At 40.8% G+C, this 23,963-nt stretch overlaps 1 protein-coding gene across 3 annotated transcripts in view; it reads right to left on the bottom strand.

Moving 5' to 3' along the window:
* ESRRB (estrogen related receptor beta) overlaps positions 1 to 23,963 on the bottom strand; it is a 240,160-nt gene that overhangs the window by 23,399 nt on the left and 192,798 nt on the right. For all 3 annotated transcript variants that reach the window (XM_042445916.1, XM_042445917.1, XM_042445918.1), the window contains one exon: positions 1,207 to 1,317. In XM_042445916.1, the coding sequence (XP_042301850.1) occupies positions 1,207 to 1,317 (111 nt within the window). The remainder of the gene's footprint in view (positions 1 to 1,206; positions 1,318 to 23,963) is intronic.

Below are 23,963 nucleotides of genomic sequence, written 5' to 3'. Positions count from 1 at the left end.
TGTAAGCTAAATGCCCCCAACAAGCTGTGTACCCATTTTAGCAGCCTTGGAAGGATGCAAGCCTGAGTCAAGCCTGAGGCCCTGGCTGGTATTGAACTCACAACCTTATGGTTCGTGAGTGAGTGGCTTCAGTACAAGCATTTAACCACTGCGCCACCAGGGTTCTTCAAGTATTATATAAGTAGAGGAACAAGGCCCCCTGACTGGATGCATTTCTCTACTGAGTGTATTTGGAAAGCTCAGAACTGTCTCTGCTTAATATGTGACCTGCCCTTTGTAGCTGAATAGATTTGCATCATATTATTATCCTGAAATTAGAGGGTAATAATAACATTTTGCAACTGCACATTAGACTAATATGTTACAGCTACAAAGCCTGGAAACATTAGAGTTATTACTGAACCATTAATATTAACTGATTAAAATATTAAAAGCCATAAATTAGGGATATTTAATTATTGCAATGATCTATGGCCAAGATATGCCCCCACCCATGGCTGCAATATTTAAGGGCCTTTTCACACTACACAGTTATAGCACTGTGATAGCACTATGATTCCAGTTTAATGGCCATGATTCCACTCAGTTTAGGGAGGAGAGTTCAGAATTCTCAGCCAGAGTGCTCCACTGCCTCACCAAACTACAAACCCCGGGATTCCACAGGATGTAGCCATGGCAGTTAAAGTGGAATAATAGTGCTATAGCTGTGCAGTACAAATGGGCTTCAAGTAAGTTCTCACAATTTTAATTTGTATCTCACATTCCTTCCAGAATGGACCCAAGGCAGCTCACTCACATAAGAGAAACAGAAAAAGATCTAAAATGAATTATAAGTAACTAGCCGGACTATGAGGGGAAATGTAGAAGCAACTTGGTGAGATGGAAGATGACCATGCTACTATGTATAAGCTGATCTTTTTAGGAACTCAGGAAAACAAGAGTTTTCTTTATATTTGTTCTGTTGTCCTCTCTCTCTGAATACTCTGATAATGAGAACAAAGATTTGAAGGCTGCAGCCTCAGAAAGCGTGGCTTAAACCATACTGTATAACTGCAATTTAAGTGAGGTAGTTTAGAATTTGTCTTCTGATACAAATACTCAGGGAGAGCAACATAATCCCACAGTCCAGCAGCCAAGAAAGGAAACTGAATGTCTGGCCCATCATATAGCAAAGTGTGAGGACCAAAGTGTGATGCTGGCACCTACGTGGCTTTTTGGCTGGAGGGGGAATCTGTAAGCTCAGATAAGTGCTGCTTTCAGAGTCCAGTCTTCTTTTGTACTTTTGGCGGCCTCCACGAACTCGATCCAGACGTACTCCTGTAGGTAAAAAAAGGAATGAAATCCTAAAGATCTTACATCAGATTCTGAAATGGGGTCCACAAAAAGAAGGCGCAATGGATCTATTTATTATATATAGAAAGAACATTCCTAATTTTAATTCTTATATTGTACAAAAATATGTTAAATATGCACAAAAGAGCAGCCTATGTCCACTACAGCTAGAAGCAGGTTGGAACCTTCAGGTTGCTCTGAAGGCAGGCTGTGGATGCAGGGGCTGACCAGCACCACCAGGAGTCAGATTATTCCAGCTCCTTTTTGCTCTGGTCCTAAAGACTGGAGTGCAGCTTCAGGATGGCTTCTGGCTGCTTTGGAGGCATGCCTCGTTTAATCAGCATGCCTCCCAAGTAGCCAGAAGCTGTTTCATTTGGCCGTCTATCTCACCCCCAAGACCTCGCTGTCCCTTCTGTGAGAAATGATAGGAGTTACAGTCTAACAATTTCTGGAAGGCCACAAATGTCCCACATTGAAGCCATTCTGATCAACAAAGAAACTCCTGCAGCCCCCATTAGCAAGGTAGCAAATATTCTGTAATAAACATAAGGACTGTGGATGATCAGCACTCACTATGTTAAAAGAAATACTTCCCTTTTGTTCCCAAACATGATAAAATGTCCAGTCTGAAGTAACATTTGTTGAAACGTGTGTGCTGATCAGCAAACATTTTTTTCTTTCAAAATAATATTTTATTCAGATGCAAATTTCATGCATTCAGTATTTGGGGTGCAATCTTAAATATATTTATTTGGGAATAAACCTCAATTGAGCTCAATGGGATTTCATTCTGCACAGTCATGGTCAGGTTCGTACAGTTAATTAAGAGTAAAACTGATAAATTAGCACGATTTCTTTCATTAGGTGTCAGTGTGTATTTGTATGCATATGTACATTTACCCCTCAACTCCCCTATCCAATTAAAAAAAGAAAAGAAATGAAAAGCGGATAATTTTCTAACATTAGACTCCCTTCCTTTAATCCCCTCCTTAGCCTCTAAAGCCAATGAGGTATTTATGTTTCTGTACCAGCTGTTTAATAAAATTTATGATAAGCAAGAGAAACATGGCCTGCCCTACCATTAGGCAGAATGAAGCTATGACCTCAAGGAGCAGATGCTGGAAGCAGGAGATGGTGTTGAGAGGTCAAAGGATATGGCTGTTTTGTATCATGGAACTTGCCCTGAGTCCCCTGAGCTACTCTAATGCCTCCTCTGGTGTTTCTGAAACATGGCCTCATTGTTAGTGCTGAAGATTCATGTAACAGTTCTGGCAGCTTCTATACATGGCAAGACGTAGGAGTGTTCTTGTGGTATTCACTTTGCAAAATTTGTGTGTTGGCCCTAACACATATAGATAATGACTCATTAGGCCATCTGTAGTACTGAATAAGAAGTTGTGTACTGTGTGTGTGTGTGTGTGTGTGTGTGTCCAGTCTTGCTTCAAAACTGTGAAACCTAAGATATGTGAAATAGGCATGGATATTAAAGGGAATTAAAGAGTGTGTATCCTAGGGTTATTTTGTTTCTTAAATAAATTAATTAATTTTAATTTATTATAATATATTTGTAACCTTCAGTACCATCATGAACCTCTAGGTGTCATGTCTAAACAGAGACATGCCTGAGAAATCCATTTCTTTATTGGGCTTCTAGACAACCTCATGCTGTAATGTCTTCACACTCTTAAAACAATTCAGAGAGAGTGAGAAAGAGAAAGAAAGTGGGAGAGAACAAAAGAGAGGAAATGTGGTACCTGGTGGGGATAAAGTGTTAGCAGACAAAAGGCTGGAATGCTTGTGTGGTAAGAGAAAAACTAGCAAGAAAGAGAAAGAGTTGAAAGAGAAAGAGAAGGAGAGATGAGAAAAGGGATTGGGTGGCTAAAGAGCTTGTAACCCTTTGAAACTGAGCAGATACAAGCAGAATAAATACAGTTAGAGAAAATCCTACTGAAAAAGAAAAGGATGGAGGTAAAAAAGAAAGAGCAGTAAGTTCGGTTGGGAAATAAGTGGTTTCTAAGAAAGAAAAGGGGAGCACAGAATAGAGTGGGACTGGAATGAAGATGAAGAACTTTCCCAATCCCAGCAAAGCTGGTATAGATTGAATGAGTACAAAGAAAGACCAATGACAAAGAAAATGCTGAAGGGGAGACATAAGAGAAAGAACACCTGAGGTTGAGAGGACTAATGGGTTTCTAATCCACGTAAAACTACATTTCTACTAGTACTAAGTAAGGGGGCATCATACAAGCAGCCAGTTATCAACCTCTCAAGAAATTATTATCAGCTCCTTCTCATTGCACATACAAGCACAGAATTACTTCCTAAATTCTTGTTTTACTACTTAAATATGGGGATTCAATCTCCTCTGCCTCAGAGTTGGGTATTTTTTCCTCCTTTAAGGAATGTCATTCAAATATCTTTCAAGCTCAAAACCATGGACCAAAAACATATTGATCAGTAATCGAAATGTTGTCTATCTGTATTGCAGGACTCAAAACAAATAGTTTCTGCATACAGCATTAAGAAACTGTACTGCCCCATGCTCCAGTAAGGCCATCTTACTGGAGTACTTTCAACTTGAGCTAAACAAATGCATGCATAGAACTGTTCTGTGCTTTGCATTAATTGTGCAAAAATGTCCACATTATTAAGAATCCATTTGGCCTCACCCACTCTCTGCTGTAGCCCCATCTTCTACTGGAATGCAGCCCCTTACAACCTAGCTTGGAATTTAGCCTCTGATTAGGGGGGGGGGGGGAGTCCTAGATCACCATGGCCAGTCCAGCAGAAACTTACATTGCAGTCTATTGAGTCCAATCCCCTAGCTCAGTGCAGGGTCTCCAGCAATGGAACCACCTTTCTAGGTAATTGGTTCCATTCTTAAACTGCTCTCACTGTGAAGACATTTCTTCTCATGATCAGATGAACTCTCCTCCCCTGTAACTTCAGACCACTGGACTTGATCCTACCCTCTGAGACAACAGCAGACTGGCATGCTCCCTTGTCTCTGTGGCAGCACTTGGGATATTTGAAGAGTGCAGTCAGATCACCTCTCAATCTTCTCTTCATCAAGCTGAACATGCCCAGCTCCTTCAGTCTTTCCTCATATGTTTTGTTCTCCATAGCTCTTATCAGCCTTGTTGCACTTTTCTGAACCTGCTCCGACTAGTCTACATCCTTCTTAAAATAAGGTACCCAGAACTGAATGCAGTACTCTAGGGACCTTATCACATACACTTTTGCCCCCAATCTGGGTACGGGCAGCGTATGTGCATGCCCCCAATCGGGGGATATGCCACATGATTTTGCTCTGCCAGAAAGTTTCTGTCTTTCAAAATTCACATGCCTGAGACCTGACTGGGGATGGCTTAATGCCAGGCAATGATATGGGGACAGTATGGCATGCGATAAAATGCATTTTCACTTGGCCCTGTGCGTTCCCTGCCCATGGCCCCAGATTGAGAACAAAGGTGTGTGCGATAAGGTCTTAGATGATGCCTGACTAGTGCAGAATATGATGGAACTATTACTTCCCCCAATTTGGAAACTATGCTTCCATGTCTAAACTTTAATAAGTGTGAAGAATTAGCCTTGGGCATGAATGAAATTGCCCACTGAAACTGTGGCCATATTAAAAGTGAATTGTTCACCCTACTGCTATCTCTACATGGCTTGCAACTATTCTTACACCAGTGCTGCTCCTCTATGGATCCATGGACATTTTTTCAGCCAAATCATAAATGCTTGCACTATAATAATGTCACTATAATGCTAGTGTTGCTTTGAGTTTTTTGAATGCTCCTTACATGTTGGTGCAAATTAATGCAAAAGTTCCTGGCATGAAATGCTCTGGTGTTGGGAACGTGGACAAAAGGCACCCTGGAATTATGGGTCTGACCAGAAGAAGCCATATTATTAGGGACATGAGCAAAAGATACTCTGATATTGTGGCCAGGAAACACATTTTTACCTCACCAGCCATGTTCATTCTATGCCTGATAGGGCTACAGTCAAATGTCACAGCTGCTTTACAGGCCACTCCTTTCACTGGTTAATGTCAACTTGGAAACTTACAGCTACCTCCAGTCACAAATCCCTAAGAATGAAGTTACAGAATACTCTGTTGTGCCGAAAGGAAGGTGCATCACCATCATCATCAATATTACTACTACTACTAATAGAATCATAGATCTGGAAGAAACCTCAAGGGCCATTTAGTCCAACCCCCTGCCATACAGAAACACACAATCAAAGCACCCCGATAGATATCCATCCAACCTCTGTTTAAAACCCTCCAAAGAAGGAGACTCCACCTGACTCTGAAGAATTGTGTTCCACTGTCAAACAGCTGTTACTGTCAGGAAGTTCCTCCTAATGTTTAGGTAGAATCTCTTTTCCTGTACTACTATTGCTACAGCTATCACTACCACCACTACTACTACCAAGGAGATTCATACAGATATAAGTATGTTGTCCTCAGTGCTTGGATGGGAAGGTGGCTTTACAGGTTGCAGAGACATTAGGGATCCTCAATTAGATTAGAGTGACACAAAAGAACTTAAGTGCATTAAAAAAGATAAGAGAGAAAAGAAAGACACACAAGGAGATTTTCTCTCCATCCCTCTCTTCCTTGCTGAGTGGATACGTCTGTTCATCCAAGGTCTTTAGCTCATTAATTTCCAACAAGATTCTACTCCCCTGCATCCTGTTTGACACTCCTTGAGGCAAACACTTTAAATAAGGTCACTGTTGTTGTTTCATCACAACACAGCTGTAATCAATGCCAGCGTTAAAGAAAGTGTATGAAGACTAACCCATAGGATGAACATCCCACCCTGCTGTGCAGTCACTACTCAATGAATCTTAAGGTACTGCAGCAGCACAGAGGGGATTGACTAGTTTTGCACATTGAATCAACTGGCTTAAGAGTCACAGTGAAGCATGATCCATATTCAAGGTAGCTTAACATTTTGTACAAACGGATGGAAATGTGCAGAAGTAGTACATTACAAGTACTGTTCTTATTTGTAGCTTACATACTTTGGTAGGGATGGAGGGGTGTAACAAAGTTACATACTTAAAGGAATGTAAAAAGTAAGAGGAAAGTTGAAGTAGCAAGTAAAAGTTTCTAATTATTTTCAAAATTAACACTTAAGGGCATTTTAACATATGCTTTTTAACATATGCTTTTACGTGAGGTTTATTTTTTTATCCTTTGGTTTCCCTATTGGGGATGGGGTGGACAGAAAGCAATGAAATAATAACAAGGACAGCAGTAAGGGAAAAGAGGTGTGCAGAAATTGCTCCCTCCCCCCCCAAGGTCCTCCCTATGGGGAGGTAAAGAAGAAGTCACCAACTGCTGTCACACTCTTTTTCAAATCTTTAAGACATTGGTGGCAAGCAGCTTTCCTCAAATGGACCAGCTTCTACTAGACTTGAACAGCAGTGATGTTCTTTTCTCATATGACTTTGATGATCTTATCATCACAAAATAGAATAGTAAATATTTTTGGAGACACAGTATCAGTGGCGATGAAATGACATGAGAGCAAGAATAGAAACAGCACTGGAGACAGCTCCAGACCTCTTGTTGACTGAAGCAGGGAGGAGGGGGGGGAAGAGGCAGTGTCATCACTACAGTGGATGTGATGGTGCGGCTCTCGCACTGGGTGCCCCTGCTTCCCTGCAATGGCGGCAACAATTCCTCACAAGGAGCTGCTGCCAATGCAGGGAAGGCCAAGGGCACCTGTCCCTGCTTCCCTGCCACCATAGTAGGTCCTCATGCAGAGCTTCCACCACCATGGGGAACGAGAAGGCCAGGTGTTCCTGGCACTGATTCGCCAAAACAGCAGCAGTCTCCTTGTGAGGAGGCCACCACAGTGAAGGAGAAGAGGTGCCTCCAGCAGCCCTACCTCCCACATTGGGTGACACTAGGGGTAGCAACGCCACTGGGAAGAAGGTGCAAGGACTGTGGTGCACATACTCCTGAGGAGAATGGAGCTATGGCTACCTACCTTCTGCCCAAGATGGAGGTGGATATGGGTGCTTTCTTATGACTTTATCATTGTTGTTGTGTGCCTACAAGTCATTTCCAGTATATGGCGACCCTAAGACAAACCTGCCATGGGGTTTTCTTGGCATGTTTCTTCAGAGGGGGATTGCCATTGCCTCCCCCTGAAGCTGAGAGAGTGTCACTTACCCAAGGTCATTCACTGAGTTTACATGGATGAGCCAATATTTGAACCCTGATCTCCAGAATCATAGCCCAATACTCAAACCGCTGCATCAACTGCGTCACGCTGGCTCTTATAACTTTACCACACAAGACTAAAAAGGGGAATTTTAACTAGATAAAAGCATCTTGAACTGATACTTATCAGACAAGGTTGTGTCTGTTCCATTGCCACCCTGTTATTGTAGTGCACCTTTTCATTGGCAGGCAAAATCTGTCAATGAGCTTTGAATATCACTATTATAGCGCAGGCATTATAATGCAAAAAGCCTCTTCACTTCAGTTCTGGCATTACAGCAGTCACATGACAGGATGGGGCCTGATTCTCCTCTTCTCTCCCAGTCGCTCTTCCAAAGCTCACTAACTCTGTGCATGTTGGGTGTTCTTATTTTTATCTTTGCTGTGTTTGTGTACTAATGGCAAGATGATAAAATAAAACAAAACTAATTTTTAATTGTTTATGCCATAATTATGCAAACACAGCAAAATTAAAAATAATTAAAAATAAAACTAATTAAATCAACAGGCATGGAATTAACATGCTTTGGAATAGTGAGTGGGAGAGGGAGAGGGAGAGTGGAGAAGAATCAGGCTCCCTCATGGCACTGACTGCTATAATGCTGGAATTGAAGTGGAAGCTAAAAACACCTGGGGTTGTCTTGCAAGAGAAAGGTGTGATAAGAAACATTTCCAAAGTGTATATTTCTGTTTCCTTTCATAATGTGATTACTGCATGGCACAAGGCTGGTGTGATAATGTCCTAAGTCATCTCACACTTACCAAAGAACATTGCTCTGAGGATTCAGAGAGCCAAGCAGGAAGCAGTTGGCTCTATACAGTTAGTGTTAGAGGGGACTGATGTTGAGTGATTATTATTGGCATGAAAGGCTTGCTAGTAACAGAAGAGGTGCCCATCTTAGCATGGTGCCAAATTACAGATAGTAAATATATTTAGAATCTTCAACGGGAAGAACATTGATTGAGGAAAATACATTTTTGGGCAGAAATAGCCTGATCCTAAACAAATACAAAAGAGAAAAGGATGGAAGGGAGAAATGTTGTGGCATGTCCTCCTGCATCAAAGAGCAGGTGGAAAGATAGACTACAAGGTGGAAGGTTCAAGCTGGGACATTTTTTATTCTTTTACAAAAGAGGGCAGTCACTTAATTAATCCTGACTGAACTAGACAATGCTATCTCCTCATAATGCTTTTGGGTTAGGTGGCTGACAGAGAAAGCAAAAACAAGCAGGAAAGGAAGACAAAAGATCCTAATCTCTCTCTGTTCAGGTCCACAATGAACAAGAGAGCAGCAAGAGCAAGTGCACAAACTGCTGTTTCCTCCACTGATAATGGCAGGGGTGGGGACTGAGACAGCAGTCATCTCTGCCTCCTACTTCTTTCCTTCTTTGAGGAAAAGTGCTTTTAAGACAGTAGGTTCCTGGTTGTTAACAGCTGTGCCAAGCAGCTGCATCTTTCCAGAGTGGCAAAAGACTTGCCAGGATGCGGAGGGAAACAGCAAATTTATCGCCACCCATCCAGAATCATGCCACCTGAGGCAACCACTTCACTCAGGCTTATGGTGCAGGTACCTTGGAAGCAGGTTCATTGGAACTGAAAGTGAGTTGAAAAGCTATCCCTTGTTGGACAAGAAACCTGCATCAGTACTCACTCTCACATTCTCTCAACAAGATGGTGCTATTGTACAAAGCACAACTTGTGAACATCCTTTCCCATCTGTCTGGCTGTTATGGGGAACAGGAAGCTCAAACAGATAGGCATTTGGTCTGATCTAGCAAAGTTTGAGTCCTGCTAGATCAGACCAAAGACTTATGTTTCAGCTTTCAATTCCCCTCACAGCAAGACATGATATAGGATGTGCACAAGATGTACCTTTATGCAATAGCACCCTCTCTTACAGATGTTCCCCAACAAATGGCACTGCGAACATACTGTCTCCAACTTAATAAGCAGTGACTGAGAGCCTTATCATCTATGAATTTGTCTAATTGCCTTTTCAAAGCAGTCCACTTTGGGGAATCATCACATTTTGTAATAGTGAATTCCACAGTTTATGCTATTTGTGAAGAAGTACTTCCTTTTATCAGCCTCTCACCACTCACTATTAAGTTTCTTTGGGTGACATGGGGTCCTATTATTAGGAGAAAGAGAGAGATTGAGAGAGAGAGAGACTCAACTCCCATCAGCCCCAGCCAGCATGGCCAGTCATCAGGCAGGGTGTTTTTAATCTTGATGGTGGAAATATCCTGTCTTCAGTGCACATATGAAATAAATGAATATACATAAATACTAAAGCAAAATTAAAGTCCCATGGCATCTTAAAAACAAATACAGCGCACCCGTGTCATACGCAGGCACGCTTTACGCGGACTTGAGCTTACACGCTCAAGCCGCGGGGAGCGTGTGGGAAGCGCGCAGGGCAGCGCATCCCATTCAATTGAATGGCCGTGTGTGCCTGTGGCACCCGTGCACCGCCACACCGCTGTGCACGAGCCCCATTGTTTCCAATGGGGCTTGAGCATAGGCGGAATTCACCTTATGCGGAGGGGTCCAGAGCAGATGCCCCGCGTAAGGAGAGGGCCAACTGTAGTACAATTTTAATTTTAAAATGCATCGAGTGTCAAGGGTTTGGTACCTCTTGGCTGACAAATATGATCTCCTGCTGACAAAACACTCCTTTGCCAGATGATCTCGGATATCTCAAAATGATGGAGAAGAAGTCAATTTATGCCAAATCCTATCCCCTTCCAGTCCAGTGACACAGTTACTGGGCCAGCACAATGTTAGGCTTGAATGAGGATAGCTCTAAGTTATTTCTAACATCCTTCAGTTTCAGCACCACTTCAGCTGGCCTAATGTTGATTCAAATGGTCCTTGGCCATTTTGGCCAAGTAAAATAATGTTCTAACACATCTATTATAGCATGAATTACATGGACTACAGCCTGTAATCTATAAAATCTCATGCTGTAATAAATGTGTTTTGTTTAAGGTGTCACAGGACACCTTATGAATGCAAATATGAATATTTTCCTTACTAAATACCTTACTAAAAGAATGATCAGTCACCTGACTGAGGAGGAAAAGACAAGCAATTGTAAAGTAAAGGAATGAAATTCCACTCCATACAAACTAATCCTATCAAGAGATGAAAGGTATTTCCTTCACATTGCAAAGTTTTCATTTTTTGACCTATTTTCTTTTGGAGGGGAGGGAGATACACCATGATTTATACCCCAGCAAAGAAGAAATGTCATGGTTTTATCCCATACTTGCCTTGAACAAGACTGTCAATTTTCTAACCATCCTGTTGGTGCCACTCATGTTCCAGAAGTCCTTCAAACAGACTGGTGCCTATACCAGTCCTCTGCAGTATGGGAGAGGTGTTCTGCTGATCTATTCAAGCTCTCTGCATTTCTCCAGTGTGGTCCTGCCAAAAGACATCTGTCCAACAAGTTTGAGAGCAGATGTCCCCTCCCTGGTTTGATAACATCAGAGTTGGGGAGGGATTTCCCCCCTTTAATGGAAGTACAATAATTCCACCATTTTCTCCCTTTTCTAAATGTTGGATACAGGCCCAGTCTGTCGGAAATAAAAATAGCCGAGTGTGCAGAAGAGGCAGCACAGGCAATCGAGTTTAGCTTCTTCTTTTCTTCTTCTTTTTTTTCTTCTGGTGACTAAAAATACCTTTAAAAGCTCTGTGAAGCAGAGCCCATGAGAATGGGATATGCAGCCAAGGCCCAATAATAGCTGTCATACTGAATTTACAGGATAGGCATCCTTCTAGGTTGAGTCCCTATAGTAGGGCTCCTGACCTATAATTCTGTATATGATCCCTGGAGCACTGCATAACTGGCACCTTGCATTGTGTGTGCATTGTATGTCGTGTATGTATGTACTGAAGATTTTTTTTCCAGCATGATCCATTTAAGGACTCCTTATCTTATTTCCACCCTCACCGACCCTGCAAAGTAGCGTAACTCTTTATACTTTATTGTATCCTATACCACCCGTTCACATCCCTATGGTTTAAAAGAAAAAAGTTGTTCTTTTTGTTTATGACAAGGACATACAGGGAAGATTTGCAGGTACAAACTTTAAGTTTGGTTATTGTTGCTTTGAAATGCTAATTGCTGCAAAATATCATTTTATTTTCATATGTTGTTTTTCTTTCAAATATACAAGTGTGCATACATGAACAAAGACACAGGAAAGAAATATAATATCATTCCTTGTTTGCAAACTGCTGCTTCCTTGCATGAGGAAATATGTTGATTTTGTTTCCACTCAGTTCATCATTTCCCCACCTTTTGGCCTATTTCAGCCTGATTTTGTATATATATATATATATTTTTAAAATGTACAAAAATGAAAATTGGATACGCATTTTTGGACACATTTTCTAACACATGCCCCATTGTATGCATTTTCCTCATTTCACCCAAGTTTTTCAAGTAATTTCCTATTAGACAATGTGTTTTTGTGCTCGGTTTCAAGCAACATAAGCATTTTTGTGTGCACTTTCTCCAGAATGTTTGCATTTCTTTTACTAGGGAACTGTCATGCAAATATCCAGAAAAGTGCACAGATATTTCAGTTTTTCAAAAGCAGTACTTAATTTCTATTATAATAGCATAAAGACAGAAAGCATATAATGGATATCAATTAGGTTGAAAAGACATTACCATTGTCTGGTAAAGCCCTAAAAGAAAGGATGCAATGAAGCAAATCTTACATTAATCACCACAGATATTGACAATGCATTCACCTTGTGATAAAATTTCTGATAACATATATTAGCATTATTATGGTGCACATGTACACACTTTGCTAGTTTTTTTTAAGTACATTTGCATTTTAGTAAGAAAACTTGCTCTGTTTACTTCCTTTGCAATGTGTAGGAAAGTGGTATTTCTGGCTCAAGCTAGAAGCAGAATAGTCTATAAATACAAAGCCATTAAATCCCATGCAGCAGCAACCTGATCAGGGCCGCCTTTTAATTTCCTGACATGAGCTGGCCACTAACCCAATTACCCAGAATCCCCGGAGGAGTCCTCATCCTTCCCAGGAAGCACAAACAGAAAGTGCAAGCATATTGCATAGATGTCAGCAGAGCTTTCACTGAAATCAAATATCTTTCAGAAAACACATGGAATGGAAACCAGGGTGCTGGGGGAAGGGAATCAGGTTGTGGGGAGAAACATTTGAGAGACAAGAGGAGTTGTACAATGGCTGTATTCCACTGAAAGTTAGTTCATGAGAGGAATAGAAGTGAGGGGGTTAATGTTAACTGCTCAAACAGTTCTTTAATTATTTGAGCTAGTTTGAATTATAGATAAATAAACAACAGGGTTGAGATGACACTGCAGCTTCTTGTTCAACTGAAACATACGAAAAAGGATGAACAATTTTCTGACACTTGTCCTCACTCTGCTTCTAACATCTGCTTGACCCTCAGAGATGCAGCAACAGACACTGTTTCAGCCATGAAAATGCCATTAATGTGAAAGCACCACTTACCAAAATTGAACCAAGTTCAGAGCAACCCTAACTAGGTGGGGGTGGGGGCGGGGGGGGGAGTATTGATGATGGAAATATGGGGGAGGTGGGGTAGAATATGTGAGAGTGACTTTGTCCTGCTTTTGAATTTTCCAATCTCTCCAATTTGACTATGAAGTTAAATTTGAATAAATTACAGTATTCAAAAATTACATTTGAACATACAAAAATTCAAACCCTGATTTTTAAAAGTTAAGCCTGCAAAATCCTGGATGTCGACCATCTCTGGGAAATGCACAGCCCTTCAGATTGTTCAACTGCAACTCCCAGCAACCTTATTCAGTGTAGCTAAGGCAAGAATTACTGGGAGTAGCAGTTCAACATATGGAGGCTCTGTGATTTCCACATAGACAAACAATTGTCAGTGTTGCACAGAGAGGCGGGATATAAATAAATTTTATTATGATTATTTTGTGTAATTTCACATTCTTAAGAGAAACACTTTGATTATTTTCACCCTGAATATGAAGAAATGTGTGCATTTTCCTGGAATCATATGACCAAAAAACTGTACTGAATCCTTCATCCATTTCTAAATGCAATAATTTCCTTCTCAAGCTGTGTGAGGATGACCCCAAAAGAGGATGGGTCTTCCCTTAAGAAACTACAGTTCAAACATCTCAAACACTGAGGTTATAATTGTTGTAGCTGTGGTGTAACTACAACTTTCTCCAACCCATTTTCCTCCACAGATGTTGGACTACAACTCCCCCCAACCCCAGCCAATGCACAATTCATTCAAGGATTTCTGCATATAAAAGATCCCAGATTCAATTGCCAGATTTGGTTTAGAAAGATCTCTGCCTGAAACCTTAAGTATTGAGCTAAACAGATTACTGGTCTGGCTCAGTAATATACAGTCTTGGCTGCTATAACTATGTCCATCATGCCATCCTGCATGTGGGAACTAAAATGAAGAATATTACCTATGATTTAACACATGATCTTCAACCCCATAATAGGTTCGCCTTAGGGTCACCAGAAGATGGAAATGGCTTGAAGGCACACACACACTTCAACCCAGCATTTCCCATTTGTTTTAGTGTCCTCTTTAAAAAGATGCAAGACCTGCTCTGCCCAATGACATGCCTGGGGAAATATAATGCTATTCTTAGGCTGTAGAGCTCTCTTACACAGGAGATTAGACTGGCACCCTCTCTTTTGGCTGAGAGGAGCCCTGGTGGCACAGTGGTTAAATGCCTGTACTGCAGCCATTCACTCAAAACCACAAGGTTGCGAGTTCAAGACTAGCAAAAGGGCCCAAGATCGACTCAGGCTTGCATTCTTCCGAGGTCGCTAAAATGAGTACCCAGACTGTTGGGGGCAAATTAGCTTACTTGCTAATTAGCTTACTTGCTGTTCACCGCTATGATCTTTGGAATAGCGGTATATAAATAAAACAAATTATTATTATTATTATTATTATTATTATTATATTTAGGCAGGCTTTGGGTCATTAACAAGTTGTTGCAATAGAGCCGTTTAAGGGTGTGTGCTGCACTTTTATTTTCATTGTAAGGCTTTAAATACTTTTTAATGGCATAGTTTTAAAAAAAATTTCAGCCAATATACTATATTGCATTGGCAGGGCATAAAGCTGAGCCAGGCATAACTTCATGGTCCCCCTCATCCCCAAGCACATAACCTCCCTTCCTGCTGCCCAGGTGCCCCCTCAACTTGGCCATTTAGTTGCCAAGGAAGGCAGGTGGCCAGGCAGTGTCCACCTGTCTTCCTGCGGGTGGAGGGACAAAGACAACAATAACCACCACCAAATTTTGCCGTTTTCAAATTTGCCTTATTTTTACACACTCAGCCTGAGTTCACTTGTAGGTTATGTTGGCTTTTCTTGTCCCAAAAAATTATGGAAGAAAAGAGACAGGAAAGACCCTGTGAGTTGCCAAGGAGGGGGAAAATTTCATATCTGCCTGCCTCATTTGGGAAGGGGGCTCTAATCTAGCAAGTAAGAATTGCCAACTCCTCATCTTCTTTCTGTAGTGCTTATCACTCCAATAATGAAAGAAGCAAAAGGATTCCTCCACTTTCATCAAAGGTAAATGAAGTGCATGACCAGAAGGATCAGAGGATAAGTGTCTTTTTCTCTCAAGACTGCATTTATTTTCCTTTTGCCAAAAGAAAAATGGCCCCTGTATGTGTCCTGCCCATTTTCTTTGGAAGCCCTTCCCACTAGTTGTGATAAAACCAAGGGTACATTGAATAGAAACAGGAATCTAGGGGGAGATGAGAAAGTTGGGAAATGAGGGATCACAGTGACAACCACCACCTAACTATGCATATCCAGGAACAACAACAACAAAATTATGGCAGGAAAAAGGAGTCCAGGAAACATGGATCTGAAGTCTATGCCTACCTTCCCCCCCAACCCACTGCTATTCAGATGTGTTGGATTAGAACTCCCATGGGAATTGCAGTCCAAAACATCAAGAAGACACCAAGATAGGAAGACTGGTCTTTGGCAGTGTTCTTTACCTTTGGTACTCCAGAAATTTGGACTTTAACTCCCTGAATCCCTGACCAATGGCCATGATGGCTGGGGCTTTGGGACTTAAACGTTCAGCACATCTAGAGGCTGAAAGGCTACCATTTGTGTATATTGCATATGGCCACATAAACTGAAACAGAAGTCCAGGTGACTTAAAAGCTACTGGATCCTCATTGTTCACAAAGTTGTCAACAAGTGCAGCCAAAAAAGGTGAAGAAAACTGCCCGGGGGATATCTTTTTGCCACAGGCTTGGCCTTTCTGACATACTGTTTTCCTCTTTCCTGCTTCTTTTTCAGCATGTTTCTGTCAGGAAATTTGCAAATAGGTTCCCTTCCACCCCTTCTCAAGAAAAGAAAAGCTTTCCCTAGGGAAAGACCAAAGGCAGGATGTGGCTCCATTGCACATGTTAAAACGACACTGCCTGTGTTAAGCATTATATGCTTTCACTTTGCTCAGTCTCCTAACTGCGTGCAGTACCTGAACAACTGTAAAAAGATTTCCAGAAACGTTCTTTCTCACTGTCAAATGTAGGGGGGAAAACAGACAGCATTTTCTTTGCACCACTGTTCTCTAAGGTTATCATCACAAGAGAATGGCCTCTGCATATGGTCAGAATTATGCAAACTGGGCTGAATCAGCTTTATCCAAAGAATTTCTTTCTGAAATGTGATCTCACTTACTGTAGTTAGTCTCTCTTCTTCAGAATTGTTTTAAAATAGATAAAATACTGGTGGTGTTTGAGGAGAAGACCTTTAGGTCTTCTGACATACACAAATCTCAACTTCAGCACTCTCTAAGGTCAGGAAGACTTGGCCAAAAAGTGTAACTAATATTCTCCTCCTGCTTGAATTCAGTATTTTAGAATTCTGAGAAAAGAGTTATATGTCAGCAAAACAAGATCAAAGATCAAGGATCTTTTCTTGACTATACCACTCCAAACTGTTTCTGTATCTTAATACTCCCCATGCAGAAACCCTTCCTGTGTTAAACAAAGAAACAACAAATTAAAGAGAAAATGTAGCCTAGATTTTTCCCCACAGACACTGTGGTCCCAGAATGCACAAGGAAAGAGAGTAATTCTGATTTAATTGTGTTTTTACACACAAGAACACTACAGTGGAGAACACTCTTGTGTGGTAAGGCTTTTAGTCTTTTGTCCTTTATATCTGCCTCTTGTTAGTGAATCATTGAGTTCTAGTAAAACCCAATTTAGAGTCAACAATTCACTGTCATTCATTGTCAAAAGCAAAATACCTAATACTGGTCCTAGCATTGTGTACTGGGCAGCTTCCGCATGGAACTCTCTGACCAAATGAGGTTTTTTCCCTCTTTGGTACTAAATCCCTTCTGGATAAAGATATCTTTCAGCCATAAAGACTAACTTGGGTGCCCTTTGTTTTGGTCTTCAGAGCCATCAATGTATGATGATATCTAGTGCAGAACTGGAATAGCGTAACTTAAGATGCCCAACACAAACAGAAGCATTGACTCCTCATGCAAGTTGAGCCTTCCTGCTCTAAACCCACTCACTCCTAGGCTTTTCCTCTGGGATAGCCAGTCAGCTAAGAAGCCAGAGGAATATGATTGACAAACCTTTGGTTTTTGGTGGTGAGTGGGAGAGGATGATTAAGTGCAGGTGAGAAAGCTATGATGCTGAATGAATACATGTAGCTTTGGGTTGTATTTCAGATTTTACATGGGTAGTTTTCCACCCTGTTTTTTATCCACATGTTGAAGAGATCTCAGTGAGTTTTTTCAGTCTGCAGTGTCATGATGGAAGAAACTGAGATGGCCCAGGGCACATACATTCCCTTAGTTGCACTGCATTGATTAGGGCTCTTTTAAGCAAAGTAGCCAGGATATCTGAGAAACCTATTGATTGCTTGCTTTGCTCCTTTCCTGCCTCTGTTTCTCGTTTACTTTTCTGCATTGCCATAACAAACCCCCAGTAATGTGTACATCACAGGGATAGTCTTTCACAGTTGTAAAGTATCACTTTGGAGCCCTTTTCCCCTTCACCTGAAGCATCAGCTCCAACTGTTCTTATTTCCCAAGGACAACTCCTGTTGTGTTCTTTAGTACTCTTGTAACAATTACCTTTTAAGGATATTGAAAAAGGGTTTCTAGCTAAGTGAGTGAGCTCCAGTGTGTGCTTTGATGTCATTCATAAAATCTTTCTGGGGCAGGATCATGAACCATGCAGCAAATATGGGGACAGGTGTGGATGGGAACAAGACCTGAATGCAATTTATTATTAGCTTTGTTGATGAGGAAACATCATTTTTCCCTTTAAAAGACTAAGTAAAGTCAGTTCAGCAGCTAAATTTCTGTCACTCTCTAATTGCAGTATCACATGCAGAAACTGAAATCTCAAGTCCCCTGGGAGGTTTAGCTATGTCTTTTCCTTTTCCATTCCAAGAGACATTGTATGGGGAAAGAAATGGTTGGGGTATATATGCAGTTGTTATAACAGCAGTATAAAACATGACCTGGAAGGTCACAGTGTTGCTGTCTTCAGAAAGGAATTGGACAAATTCATGAAGGAGAGGTCCATTGCTAACTAGTAGGCAGAATGACTATTATATTACCCCCAGTATTAGAGAGGATATTTCTGTATACCAGTTCCTAGGGATCATGAAGTGGAAGGTGTTATTGCTCTCATGGCCTTCTTGTGGACTTCTCCTAGGCAACAGGGGGCTAGCCTCTGTGGGAACAAGATGCTGGACCAGTTAAAGCTTTGATCTGATGCGGAAGGGTTATCCTTACATTCGTATGTTCCTTACTCAGCCATGAAATTGTGTTCAGGATGGCTCTATTTTAGTCCCCTTTAGACTCTGCAAAAGGACCCCCAGAGCATGAAAACAGACCACAGAAAGATCTGTATTTTCATTAACATTTGAAGAGTTAGTAAAAGTTAGTTAGTTTATCTTTTAGATAACAAGAGAGAGTCCAGGAAAATATGATTCTGGAAGAGCCAATCAGAATTCTGAGAATTCCATAACTTAGGTCTTTCAAAACAAGAAAACAAATAGTATTTAATATGATGTGAGGAAACTGTGATTATATAAAGCAATATGGTAGACAAAATTCCAGAAAGCCCAAAATACCAAAACTCACTGATGAAGCCAGAAGTGCTTCTGCCAAGGGAAGCAACTTCACATGAAACTTGTAAGACTGGCCTAGATAAATTCCTGGAAAATATGCTAATGGGAACAATCCTCCATTGACTGGAAGATGGAATGAATGACCTAACAGAACCACAGGAACCAAAGCTAGAAAAATGCAAACAACCCCTTTATAAGTTAAAGTCCCCAGGCAATTCTGCATCTCTCTGCAGAAAGTCAAACAATTATGGATTTGTTCTGTCCAGAAAACTGCTGACTTTTTTGGAGGCCAAATACTATTTTCTTCCCTTTGCTAGATTTCCATTTTTGTGTGATTTATTGATTGAATTCATCTTTTTATTATTAAATTATTGTAGTTGTTTCTATTACTATTACTAGGAATAGATTTTATAGCAGTAATCACAGCAAAGAAGACATGTATGTGGGTTCTCACAGGACAAAAACATATGGCTAAAACACACTCATAGTTGTTGCTGAAAGTAGCTGTCCTGCCTCTTCTTCTTCTCTCTGGCAAACCTGACAATAACATGATGTCATTACTTTGAAGGTTTTCTTAGTTCACCTTATTAACTGTCCTGTGCAGCAGTGAGGAAACTGACAACACAGTGATGTCACATCACAACTCATAGGGATAGTTTGGGGTTTGTTTGTTTTTTAGTTTGTTTTATTTTAGTATTTTTAAAAAAGAATAATTTAGAAAATTCTAAACATATTTTCACATTCAGAGTGGAAAGATATTCTGATTTAAAATGTAGGGATATAAGAGAAACCAGATAACAAATTCATCAGTCCTGGCTTTCAGTGCATAATCCTTGAAAGTCTGAGTTTGCATCCTTCAATATTATTTATTTATTAAGATATTTAAAGGTAAAGGTAGTCCCTTGACATGAATGTCTAGTCGTAATCAACTGTAGGGGGTGGTGCTCATTTCCGTTACTAAGCCAATGAACCAACGTTGTCCAAGGACTGCTCTGATGGTCATGGGGCCAGCATGACTGCACCAAACACTGTTACCTTCCCACTGAAGTGGTACCTATTTATCTACTTGCATTTGCATGCTTTCGAACAGCTAGGTTGGCAGAAGCTGGGACTAGTGACAGATATCAGGAGATCTCAGCATGGTTTACAAATAGCATTAAAACAGGTTGAATTGGTTGAAAACTGTTATAAAGTATAAATAAGGTAAACATATGAAACAACATAATGGGTTAAAAACAAATTTTAATTTTTTTCAAAGTTTTAAAAACTATAACAGTTTTGGGCTCAATTAATAAGGCTCAAAGGCTTTGGTGAAAAGTTTTAACTGGAGAAGGTCTAGGAACTTTATCACACCACTCCTTTTCTCACCACAATCATGATACTGAAAGGAAGTGCATAGATACTGGTTGGGGAGCATTCCCTACTGCACGTCCCTTCATTAGCATGACTGAACTGTTACTGCCCTTATGCTCTCTTCCACTCTTGTCCTTAACCCCACTTCCCTAACCTATGCTCTACCCAGTGTGCCTCTCACATATATGTGTGTGTGTGATTTTTTTAAAAAACAGAATTCTGGAGTTATGTTAACTCCATGGTTTAAAACACCATGTTTAAAAAGATAAAAGGAAGTTTTTTTAAAAAAAAAAAACAATACACAGCTGTTCTGGGAAAGTGAAGGGGAGGTGGGACAGAGGGGAGGCGGAGACACTGACACTATGGAGACTATCAAACAGGAGGCTTACCATGAGTAAATTGCCATGAAATCATCTGAAATCGTGAAAAAGCATGATAGGGGTTCACCCCCCCACACACATGCTGGAGACATCATGGAGGCATCAGTGCTTGCTTGTCCCATGAGTAAAGCGTCCTTGGAGCCACCATTTGGCAACAATGGAAGATCCTGAATTGCTCCACGGACACACAGGACAAGCGAGTGCTGATGCCTCCATGACAATTTACTGACAGGAAAAGCATGTGGGGGTGTGAATCCCGATCACACTTTTTTCATGATTTCATGGAGATTTACTCACGTAAGCCTGTTGTGTGATATTCTCCTATGTGACTGCACAATCCCGGTACTACAACAGGATAATTTATCATATCTGATAACTAATGCAATTGGGAACTTATTGACAGATGCTCCCTATCAGTGGTAAGGTGCAGGTCAAAATAATTGAAAGACAAGGCAGCAATAAAAGGGAGCTTTTGAATGTTTATGGTGATTCAAAAGCTGCGTGTGATAAAGTCCTAAAGCACAAGAGTGTTGGTGTCAGTTTGGCCTCAAGGGGGAGAGTATTCCACAGTTGAGGTGCCACAGCTGAGAAGGCCCTCTCCCATATCTCAACACAGGATATTGCGCTCACTAGTGGGACATGGAGGAGAGCTCTCCCAGCAGTAATACATGGAATATCTAATCATGTTAGTTCTGAATTGGGCTTAGTTACTCCAGACACACACTTTTTCATAGTTTTTTCATCTTTAATACCAGCATAGCCGGCAGGTAGAGCACAGTTCTTTCCATGATGGGAACTGTTTAATTTGGTAGAAAAGGGGAAGGATTTTGTTTCTGTCCATATTTAAATAATTTAGCAAATTTTGCACATTTCTTTATATTCATGGTGAATATATTACTTGCTCCTGCATTTATTTTAAAATAAAATAAAATAAATTTATTTTTAAAATAAATACAGGAGAAAGTGTAAAATTGTCAGATTTTCTCATTCCTCATTGCAAGTTTTGAAATTACTTGAAGAATTTGGGAGGAGAAAAATAAAGGTCAATATGAAATATGAAGTGAGAATTTGGGCAATCCTCGAACCAGCTAATCACAGCTCATGGAATGCTGGGGGCGGGTCCTTTGGGGAAAAGGATACAACCTACACTCTAGAGACTTGCCTGTTAGATTGTTGGACATGGCAAGACATAAATAAAGATAGGGACAAATAGGAAGAGGGGAATGAGGATGATCTGAATAGGGCTTCAGGGAGCTAAGAGTGTACATTATTTGAAACTGAAGTGTTACTGTGTACTATGTGTGGAAACAACATTTGGCTAGATCTTTGTTTTATCCATTATGCATTAAATCTTTAAAAATATTTTCTACACCCCTGTCTAGATGTTTTAATGTAATACATAACAAGGAGGACTGGTCATGCTTTATCACACTGAACCCAACAACAAACACACCCACATGTCCAATACAGTGGTCACCTTCAGGTCTTACTAAAAGACCCAGTAAGGATTTGAAGGGTAAAAAGGCAGGGTGAACGATAGGTGCCCAAGGGGTAGGACTCTGGAGCCAACTTGGATAGGGGATTTGTGAAAGTCAATTATACATATTAATTCCTGGACACAATCTCACTAATTATTGTAGAGTCCAGGGATGTAGCCAAGGGGGGGGGTTCTTGGGGTCCGGGCCCCCCTTCCTTTAGAAAAATGAATGGCGTGTGCTGCTGCGCCACTGCACCCAAGCCCCATAATAATAGTAGCACTTAGTCTGGACCCCCCCCCTTCCTAAAATCCTAGCTACGTCCCTGTAGAGTCCATGTTAACATGTAGAACCATAAAGAGAAAAGTGTGACTCCGATTGTAGGCCCAGTTAGAGCAAACCAACTTAATCAATGGAATTTATGTAAGTGTTGACTCACTGACATAATGAATTGATTCATTGATTCTACTGCCTAGGATATGGATGTGATGATCATTCTCATTCCAGCTCCCTAAAAATACAGATTTTTGTTTCTCAGCCCCCTTTAAATTTCTGTTTACAAGTTGAGAAATATGCCACCTTCTTTAGCCAGTGGTGAGAATCTTCAGATAGTTCATTGGCAAATGAACTAATGGGGTAGGCATGCCTATTTGAAATTCAATGTTCTGGATGGTTTTACTGTTTTATTGCTTCAGTACAAAATTGAGCAATTAAATAGCACGGGTGCAATTGAGTGTCTCTCCCATGGATCTAGCTTTGTTGTTGGTATGTACCTTCAAGTCATTTATGACTTATGGCAACCCTATGGCAAATCTATCCCAAGGTTTTCTTGGCAAGATTTGTTCCAAGGGGATTTGCCATTGCAGTCTTCTGAGGCTGTGAAAATGTTACTTCCCCAAGGTTAACCAATGAGTTTCTGTGATCTACCTTACCTGATGCTTTTAGATCTTTTAAGATCGAGGGGCTGTAGAGATGACAAAGTGTGTGTATGTGTTTGTGTGTCCCTTCAAGCAGCACAGCTTCCATGATCCAGATGTTGCCGGACTGCAGCTCCCAGCATTTCTCAGCATTGGCTACAGCAACTGGAGATGCTAGGACTTACAGTCCAACAATAGCTGGAGGGCCATATGTTATCAAGTAGTAACAGATGGTCAAAACATTTCTTAAAAATGAGTCCCATTTGATTTTTCCTCATCCTGCCCATTACCTCCTCCAGGTATTCATTCAAAGGAGACACACTGTCCTTAGCTAATGCTATTTTTGAAGGCATGGAGAAATGTATTTGAGAATCATCAGCATATTGATTGCACTCTGCCACTTCGGTTGATAGTTTCAGTAGTTTCATGTAGATGTTAAACAGTATTTGAGATAGAAAGGCACCTTGTGGTATAACATATAACACATGGGGGTAGGGGCATGCAGTTTGTGAGCTGAACTTTGCCCGTCTCTGATCTAAACAAATAGCAGCCACCAAAAGCTCTGGCAAGTGGTATATGCTGAATAAGGCAATTGTATCCTATTCTGATTGTTACAGCTACAGGCATAATGCTAATGGCTTGTGAAATTATAGCCATTTATGTTTAGATATTTATTGTTTTGAAACTCTGAATCACAACAAGAAAACAGTCACTGCCTTTGGTGATGAGGAACTGAGTCCTAAGTGGAATAGGTTAAGCCATGCTGGAAGAGATGTGGTTTGGTGTTGTAAAGTAAAACTAACAAATTAGAGTAAATCATATAAAAGAAACCAAGGGAATAATAGAAGACAGTTCATCCTTGCTGCCCTCTCCTCACCCCCATTTTCAGAGGATAACACCTCTAGGTTCAAAGCAGGCTAATTTCCCTCCCCCTCAATCCATCACCATCTTCACCTAAATGCAAGGTCATGAAGGTCATACAGCTGACCTCACCAATGTCAGGAGAACTGTGGTTGAGAGAGAGAGAGAGACAGACAGACAGACAGACAGATTTAACCTCAGATAGGATCTGTCAGTCAATGAACTAAACAG

This window comes from Sceloporus undulatus, chromosome 1 (genome assembly GCF_019175285.1).
Source record: "Sceloporus undulatus isolate JIND9_A2432 ecotype Alabama chromosome 1, SceUnd_v1.1, whole genome shotgun sequence".
NCBI lineage: Eukaryota > Metazoa > Chordata > Lepidosauria > Squamata > Phrynosomatidae > Sceloporus > Sceloporus undulatus.
The sequence above is the reverse complement of the archived record's forward strand: the minus strand, read 5'-3'. Positions and strand labels throughout refer to the sequence as shown.